The 8,975-nt window shown below is 52.8% G+C and overlaps 1 protein-coding gene across 2 annotated transcripts; it reads left to right on the forward strand.

Moving 5' to 3' along the window:
* The first annotated feature begins 2,013 nt into the window (after nucleotides 1-2,013).
* RARRES3 (retinoic acid receptor responder 3) lies at nucleotides 2,014-8,626 on the forward strand. Of its 2 annotated transcripts, XM_012810664.2 has the most exons (4): nucleotides 2,014-2,024; nucleotides 4,681-4,789; nucleotides 6,719-6,987; nucleotides 8,343-8,626. In XM_012810664.2, exons 1-4 carry the CDS (start codon nucleotides 2,016-2,018, stop codon nucleotides 8,439-8,441), a joined length of 486 nt encoding a protein of 161 aa, XP_012666118.1. In that variant the 5' UTR covers nucleotides 2,014-2,015; the 3' UTR covers nucleotides 8,442-8,626. The 2 variants fall into 2 exon arrangements, with proteins under 2 accessions (XP_012666118.1, XP_023374282.1); XM_023518514.1 differs by lacking the exon at nucleotides 2,014-2,024 and having other exon boundaries at nucleotides 4,695-4,789; nucleotides 5,983-6,987.
* The last annotated feature ends 349 nt before the right edge of the window (nucleotides 8,627-8,975 follow it).

The raw sequence follows: 8,975 nt of genomic DNA on the forward strand, positions 1-8,975 counted from the left end.
GGCACCTGTAGTCCCAACTACTTGGGAGGCTGAGGCAAGAGAATCACCTAAGCCCAAGAGCTGGAGGTGGCTGTGACCTGTGATGCCATAGCACTCTACTGAGGGCGATGGAATGAGACTCTATCTCTAAAAAAAAAAAAAGAAAACAATGAACAATGTGACAGGAATAAAGATTCACATATCAATATTCACCCTGAATGTAGACGGGTTAAATGCTCCATTTAAAAGTGTAGATTGGTAGAATGGATTAAAATAAAAAAATCTTGGCTCAGCACTTGTAGCTCAAGGGGCTAAGGCGCTAGCCACATACACCAGAGCTGGCGAGTTCAAATCCAGCCTGGGCTTGCCAAACGACAATGACAACTACAACCAAAAAATAGCCGGGCATTGTGGCGGGTGCCTGTAGTCCCAGCTACTTGAGAGGCTGAGGCAAAAGAATCGCTTAAGCCCAGGAGTTGGAAGTTGATGTGAGCTGTGAAGCCACAGCACTCTAGCTAGGGCAACAGCTTGAGGCTCTGTCTCAAAAAATAAATAAATAAAATAAAATAAAATAAAATACCTTCCAACTACGGCAGCTTGGGAGAAACTCACCTTACCTGTAAACACACAGCCTGAAAGTAAAGGGGTGGATAAAGAAATTGCAGGGACACCGAAAGTGAGCAGGAGTACTGAAGAGGTTAATGTAACTCCATTTGGGAATGAAGAGGTTAATGTAACTCCATTTGGGAATGAAGAGGTTAATGTAACTCCATTTGGGAACTCACTCCCACTCCCCTCCTGGGCAAGGTCGCCAGGTGGAATCAGCCTATCTGACACAGACGGGCTCCCTCCTCCGCACTTCTGGGCAGCCAGTTTCCCCCCTCCCTCTGCACTTCTGGGTAAGGTCAGTCAGCTCAGAGGGAGCCAGCACCCCCCCCCCACCTTCTATGGAAAGTTCCTAACCATAAATAGCTCAGCCAATAGCAACCTGGCCTGACAAAACACCCAATGAAATTCCTCTAGATGCTTTAAAAACCCCTCCACTCTCGTTTGGTCGCCCTTCCCCCAGGCACGCTATATGGTGGAGTGACCCAGGCATATGCTTGTGAATAAAGCACCTCTTCGTTTTTACATGTGTGTGGTGGTCTCTCAGCAGCGATTCTGGTCCCAACATAACGATACCTTCATCACATAAAACAGACTTAACACACACACACAAAGGAGGTCATTGTGTAATAATGAAGGCATCAGTTCAACAAGAGGATCTAACCAACCTAACTGTAAACGCACCCAACATCGGAGGACACAGACTCACGGGACAGACATCACCAGACATAAAGTCAGGACAATGGAGTCACAGACTGGGAGGGCTGGGGGATGATGGACAGTTGCCTGGTGGGCACAGTGTGGTGGCTGTAGTGACAGAGGCACTGAGGGCCCTCACTTCACCACAGTGCAGTGGATCAAGGCAGCAATGTTGCCCTTGTGCCTCACAAGCACATTCTAATAAAAATGAATGAAAAAATGTGTAAGTGACATAAAAATAAAGCATCAAGATTCTCATGTAAATTCGGTGCCTGTGGCTCAAGTGGCTAAGGTGCCAGCCACATACACCTAAGGTGGCAGGTTCAAATCCAGCCCGGACCTGCCAAAACAACAATGATGGCTGCAACAACAACAAAAAAATAGCCAGGCGTTGTGGTGGGCGCCTGTGGTCCCAGCTACTTGGGAGGCTGAGGCAGGAGACTTGCTTGAGCCCAGGAGTTGGAGGTTGCTGTGAGCTGTGATGCCATAGCACTCTACCCAGGGGAACAGCTTGAGGCTCTGTCTCAAAAAAAAAAGATTCTCATGTAGAAAATCATTAGCCTTTGCAATTACTGAAAATCCCTAGTGCTTATGTAGTCACCTTAGTTAAGTGGGTTTAGACCTTGAGGAATATAGTGTAGAAAGGAAGGTGAAAGTGAAAGCTAAACTCTGGGGCCTATATAAAAGCTGCTTGCTCCTTAAACAGCTGACACAGACCCGCCTGCATCCAGATGGCTGAGGTAAGTCCCCTTGAACTTTCCCCTGCTGGCACTACAGAGGGTGGGCTCAGTCTGGGCTCCTGGTCTTGAGGATACTGAGCCCCAGGCTCATCTTTAGAGCCTGCCTGGAAAACTCTTTGACTTTTAAAATCCTTTGTCCTAGCTCAGCACCCGCCCATAACACAATAATTACAGAACCAGCCACATACGCTCAGGAGGGTAGATTCGAACCCGGGCCTGCTGAATAACAATGACAACTGCAACAAAACAATAACAACAAAAATATCCAGGCGTTGTGGTGGGTACCTGTAGTCCCAGCTACTTGGGAGGTGGAGGCAAGAGAATCACTTAAGCCCAAGAGTTAGAGGTTGCTGTGAACGGTGACACCACAGTACTCTACAGAGGGTGACTTAGTGAGACTCTGTCTAAAAAGATAAAACAATAAAAAGTAAATAGATAATAAAATCCTTTGTCCTGACCGTGTGGGAGGGAGATTGAGGGGTCCCTGGGGCTGTGTCTGCCCAAACAGGAGACTTGCTCACCGGAGGCAGCTGGGGGAGGAGCCAGGGTGTGGGCACAGGGGGTTCTGTGTGTCTTGGAGGGGGCGATCCCCATGATGTCTGCTTCTGCTGCTGACTGGACTCTGTCCTCCTCAGCCCCAAACACTTCTTTCTCCTCTTTCCTCCCTGGCCTTTGTCCTGCCTTACGAGGTGCATCTAAGGTCAGCGTTCTAAATCCTGAACCGCCCCACCGCAGAGCCCAGCTGTGCAGACGGGCAGCAGTCCAGGCGGAGCAGGCAGAGCCCAGGGATATGCGGATAATTTAGACTTTTAGGGAAAATGAAGCAGTTCCAGGAAGGACCCTGTAAACTCCAGGGAGGGGGCTCACTCTGCCAGCTCCACCTGACTCTGGGGAAAGCTTCATTCCTGCCCCAACAAATCAGAGCTTAGGACCATTGTCATTGGTGACCAGCTGCCTGTGACAGGGCCTTGACCTTAGCCTCTGGGAATCCCCAGACTAAGATCTTCTGCAGGCCCTTTGGGGCCCTGGCTGATATCCTGCCTGGGGCTAAGACAGAGGAGGAACCCAGCAGATGTCTGGGCTATGCACTCTCTTCATTGTTTCCTCTGCCCCATTCCCAGACATGCCCTTCCTGGATCCTGGAGATGCAGGGCGGAGTGTCAAGGTGGGGGAAGTGGGGGGAGTGTAGGGGGTGTGGGGCCATGCTGGGGGCAGAGAGATGGGGATGTGAGGGCTACAGAGACCAGAGCCAGCACTGAAGGGGTTTGGAGGGGAGTTGCTCGGCAGAGGGAGTTAGGGGCAGAGCCCAGGGAGGGTGAGAGGATAAAGAAGGCCAGTCAGGAAGGGCCTGTAGCTGCCCACACGCTGTGTCTAATTCTCTGAGTCCAGAACAAGGTCTTGTGGGTCTGGGCTAGATGTGGAGTGGCAGGGACCGGAGCCAGGGAGGGCAGGGGGCTGTGTAGGTCATGGAGGCAGGGACAGGGCTGCCCAGCCAAGTAAGTACCAAGAGATGAACAATTAGGAGAAACTTCCAGAGTCTGAGTTGATCTGTTTCGGTGAAGAGGACAAAGGTGGGCTGAGCCCTAGTCTAGGATGGGACAGCTGGGCTGAGGGTGGGTGAGGTTTGTTATCCACAGAGGACAGGCACAAAGAAGGGGAAAACCGCGAAATCCTCCAGTCCTGATGTTGGTGCACAGGAGGGCAAGGAGGAAGGCAGGGGAGGGGTGCGCATTGGAGTCCTCCATGGCCTGCCCAGGGAGTGTTCTCCGGCAGGTCCCACCACCTCTCTGACCCCCAGGTTCCCCACCTGTGCAGTGGGACAGTGCTGCCCACCCCTGGGAGTGCTGGGAGGGTACATTTACAACAGGTGAATGCCTGGCAGAGCCTGCTCTGGGAGTGCATTTGCCCCGGGGGGCGGGGCTGGGAGCCGGGCTGCTCTACACCTCACTCTAAGGCTCAGACCCCTTCAGGGTGCTGCGACCTCTAAGGTACCAGTGTCCCAAGGCTGCATGGGGGCAGGATCTGAGGAGAAGGTGCCTCCTGGGGACAAGCACCTGGCAGGAGAAGTGAGTCTGCAAATGGCAGAGCAGCCAAGACTCGTCTTCCCGTTGCAGCTCCCACCTCTTTAAGAGCGCTTGTCGTAAAGGGCTTGTGTCAGCAGCTCAGGGGCACATGTGCCAGGTGCCTATGTACCACACCTGCACACGCACACCTGCACAGGCACACCTGCGCACACACACAACTTCACACATGCATCTGTGCACGCACACCTGCACCCTCAGCCTGCCCTCATACCTGTGAATGCGTACCTGTGCACACACCCCTGCCCGCACACACAACTTCATATACACACCTGTGCACGCACACCTGCACCCTCAGCCTGCCCGCACACCACACATTCATACAAACAAGCCTCTTCCCTCCCATCCAGGAAGTCACTGCCCAGACTCCCAGCTCCCTGTGCTCCACTGAGGGGAGCCTCTGATAGTAACAGCAGGGCTGGGGGTCCCACAGGAGACAGGAGCTCCCACTGCCCAAGTTCTCACCGCGGATGAACATCAGAATGGGTCCCCCAGGCCAGGCTGCAGCCTCCCAGCTGTGGGCTGTGCCGGTACCTAGAAGGCTGGCGGCACCATGTCTGGTTTTCCTGTTGCAGTCACAGCAAGAGCCCAAACCCGGAGACCTGATTGAGATTTTTCGCATCGGCTATGAGCACTGGGCCATTTATGTGGGTGATGGTTATGTGATCCACCTGGCTCCTCCAAGTAAGGACTAACTGGCAATGTAATGTTCAAAATATTTGTTGGGGGGTGGCACCTGTGGCTCAAAGGAGTAGAGCACTGGCCCCATATGCCAGAGGTAGCGGGTTCAAACCCAGCCCCCGCCAAAAAAAAAAAAACCCTGCAAAAAATATTTGTTGGCAAAACACTGAGAACCATGGAGAGAGAGCTGAGCAGGGGAATCTCAAGCTGGGAGACACAGCCTCTGTGGAGTATGCCTGCTGAGAAAGCACAGGGTGCTGTGTTCGCCTACAGGGTGCTGCGCCTCCTGGAGGCTCTGGCGGAGCAGGGAAGGGGCCGCTACAGCCTCTCAGCTCACAGCCCTGTGTGCAGAGTCTGACAGGCCCTGAGACCCCACATTTCTGAAGCCTGCTGGCCTTAAAGCAGGCTTTTCAGAGGCAAAGTTTCCCCACATTGCGCCCCTTGCGTTGTATGATGTCACAGAACAAGGTATCTTTCTATTATGAACTTCAGGCTCCTTAACAGAAACAGTTCTCACAGTTTTACACATTAAAAAAAAATTGTCAGGCTACAGAATAACTTAAGTCCAAGAGTTTGAAGTTGCTGTGACCTGTGATGCCATAGTACTCTACCAAGGACAACAGAGTGACGCTGTCTCAAAAAAAGGAGGGGGGGAGAAGGGGCAAAAATATGCCTAATACTTATGCCCATTCACTGCTGTGTCTCTTAATAAAAATAAAAATAACTCAGGGCAGCACCTGTGGCTCAAGAAGTAGGGTTCTGGCTCCATATACTGGGGGTGACGGGTTCAAACCTGGCCCTGGCCAAAACTGCAAAAAAAAACCTCCCGTGCTCATGAGAGAACGGAATTTGGCCCATTAGTTGTTACTCTTCTGTGCCCCTTGTCTGTGTCCCTAAAACGGTGCCAGGTCATAGGCTGGAGGAACTTGCTACAAAGGAACCCCTACAGTTTGGGTCTATGGGGTGAAAGGAGCCTGCCCTTCCAGGCTTGAGAGAACCAGTTTCACGTCCAACTTCTAGGACTTGTCACAGCACAGAAAAGTCTGGCAATGACCCTCTCCCCCAATATTGCCTGGTAAATAGAGATCGCAGTGTTTCCCTTGAAGGTTAAAAAAGGAGATTAAATTAGGGGACTATGAAAGCAACTGAAACACAGGGGGCACTAAAACTAACAGGTCCCTTTCTGAAACACACAGGTGTGCAGAGATGAACTGCCAACAAAGGTGCTTCACCATCTTGGTTTATAATTGTCAGTTGGACTGACAATATAATAGCAGTGGACTGGATCCAAGTCACAAAGCCAGATGAGAGCAATAGTTTATCAGCACCTAGGTGAAGGTGAAGACCCAAGAGGCTCAGCCCCAAGAGCCAGAGCGCTTATCTTTTAAGGGTTTTAGGTAGGGTGGAGGGGGAGGCTGTGCCAGTGACCTTTTCCAGGTATGGTTCCAGCCAGCTTCCTGCTGAGACTATTTCCTTCTGTTTCCTTTTGCTGAAGCCATTGTGTCCACTAGTTCCTCATTCCTTCGGGCTGGGTCTGAGAAGGGGGTGGTTCCAGCAGAGGTCTCTGAACGGCCGAGAGAGAGTGCCTTATGCTCAGAATGGAGTGGCCCGTGCTTGCTCTGCTTTTGTAGATCCTCCAACCACCCCGTCTGTAATGGTGAAAAATTTTCAAATGCCTAAAGACTGCTGGAGGGGACTGATCAAACACAGGCTGTCTGTGCCTAGAATGGGACCGTGGCGGCCATTGACAGTCACGACACTCGCAGACTGGAACACACATTCACACGTTATGCAATAGCAAAAGCAAAGGCTGTGGATCCCTCAAATACGTGGGGAAGGATCCTCGCCACAGCCCACAGTGGAGTTCTTTCCCCTCCCTTCCTTCCTTCCGGGCCCCTCCGTGGCCCCCAATGAGAGCACCTCTGTTTGCAGGCGAGTACCCGGGGGCTGGCTCTTCCAGCATCTTCTCAGTCCTAAGCAACAGGGCAGAGGTGAAGCTGGAACCCCTGGAGGCTGTGGTGGGGGGCTGTTCCTACCGTGTCAACAACCACTTGGACGGCAAGTACAAACCTCGGCCGGTGCAGGAGATCATCAAAGCTGCAAGGGAGGAAGTTGGCAAGGAGATAGTGTACAGCGTTGTGACGAGGAACTGCGAGCACTTTGTCACCAACCTGAGATATGACAAGCCCTGCTGCAGACAGGTGAGGCTGTCTGGAGAAAGTCCCTCTCCTGGGGGTCTGCTTGGGGCAGGGCTACCTGGGCTGTGCAGCTGAATCTGTGAAGGAGCCAAAGGCAGCCTGTCCCAGTCCCGTCCACTGGCTGGGAGTCCAGTTTCCCATGCACAGAAGGGAGGGGGCAGATTAAGGACCTCTGAGGGCCTGGCCAGCTATGCTGGGATCCTTCTCCTTGAGACACACCGTGGGTCTCCAGCTCCTGCAGCCCTGGGGTCATCAGGACATTCTGGGCTGGCCCAGGACCACAACTGGTCCATGAGATCTGGGCACAACTCCCACTCCATGTCCCTTTATAGTCTTCCAGGTCTGTTGCCTCCAAACCCAGCGAATCAGCCCCAGAACCAGATCAAATCCTCACTGTTGGCCCAGTGCGATGGCTCATGCCTGTAATCCCAGCACTCTGGGAGGCTGAGGCACAAGGATCCCTTGAACACAGAAGTTAAGACCAGCCTGAGCAAGAGCAAGACCCCGTGTCTACTAAAAATAGAAAAATTAGTTGTGCCTTGTGGTGGGCGCCTATAGTGCCAGCTACTTGGGAGCTGAGGCAGGAGGATTGCTTGAGCCCAGGAGTTAAGGATGTAGTGAGCTATGATTGGCACCATTGCACTCTAGCCTGGGCAACAGAATGAGACCCTGTCTCAAACAAACAAAACACTGGTCCTTTGTAGAGTGTCTGCCTATTATGCTATGCAGCGGCACCTCTGGGCCCTAACTTACATGCTTACATCGATTGGGGATGGTGGGGGAAGATTTGCAGGGGGCAGGGTAGGGGGGAAATCAGGAATCTAGCATGTCTGTGATGTGTAAGGTTCCCCACCAGATTTCCGGGGCAGAGCCAGGGCTCAGGCTGAAGTTTCCCACCTGCACTATGAGCAGGACGCAGAGACCCATAAGGCCTCTCTAAGCCCCCCACCCCAGCTTCTGCCACAGCCCCCAACTCTGCTCAAGCATGTGGTTCAGGGAGACCCCAGATGCCAAGCAGTCCCCAGTCTGGCCTGGGAGCTCTGGCCTGGGAATCCAGGCACAGCCCTCCTCGCTACTCTTCCCTCCAGCCCCCCAGAAAGCTCTCTCCAAAAGGATTCCATCAGCAGCTCTTGGCAGGACAAGCCCACCAATAAGAAATGATCACATCCCAGAAAATGCAGTCCCTAGGGAGATAGCCAACAGCTTCCCCAGGAGGAGACTCAGGGCTGGCCTGCTAGAAGGGGAGAGGGGCAAAGCAGACACACCACAGGGGAAGGCAGAAGGGGGGGGGGCATGCTTGCATGCACCCTGGGTGGCTTAGGTGTGTTTGAAGTCTCAGCTAGAGCTGCCCTTTGCAGGTGGAAAAAGCCATGATCGGAGTTGGTGCGACCCTTGGAGTTGGAGCTCTGGCTACACTTGTATACGCAGTCATGACCAGGAAACGCCAAAACCAATGACAGCCTGAAGCAGCGGCAGATCTGTGTTTGGGGCGGGGGGTGGGGGGGCATGGTGCTGTCCTGTGTCAGACTCTCTCTAGCTCCTCTCCTCTCTCACTGTCTCGCCGACCCGCTCTCGTGGCTAATGGAAGGTCTCATTGTCACAAGACTCAAGAATCAATAAACTGGTTTTTGTCAATGTCTGAGACTGAAAGCAGGAAAGTAATGTTGGTTGAACATGAGTTGGGTAGTTCTAGCAATTTCTCGCTGTGTGACCTTGGAGAAAGCTCCTGACTCTCAGAGACTCCGTTCCCTTGTGTCCAGGATGGGGCAATGACCCACATCAGGTGACATCAGGAGCCTCACATACGATGGGGCACGCAGGACACCAGCACCATGTCTGGGACATGGCAGGTGCTTGGTGAGTTAACTCCATCATCTCACACACGTGTCACATGGCACAATTGTACATCATTAGTCTCACGGGGAGGCGCAAAAGAGAACCCCAATTACTTTCCGGTGTGGTCATATCACATGGCCTCACATCCCCCACAC

Source organism: Otolemur garnettii, unplaced genomic scaffold (genome assembly GCF_000181295.1).
Source record: "Otolemur garnettii isolate 467f Iridium unplaced genomic scaffold, OtoGar3 scaffold00140, whole genome shotgun sequence".
NCBI lineage: Eukaryota > Metazoa > Chordata > Mammalia > Primates > Galagidae > Otolemur > Otolemur garnettii.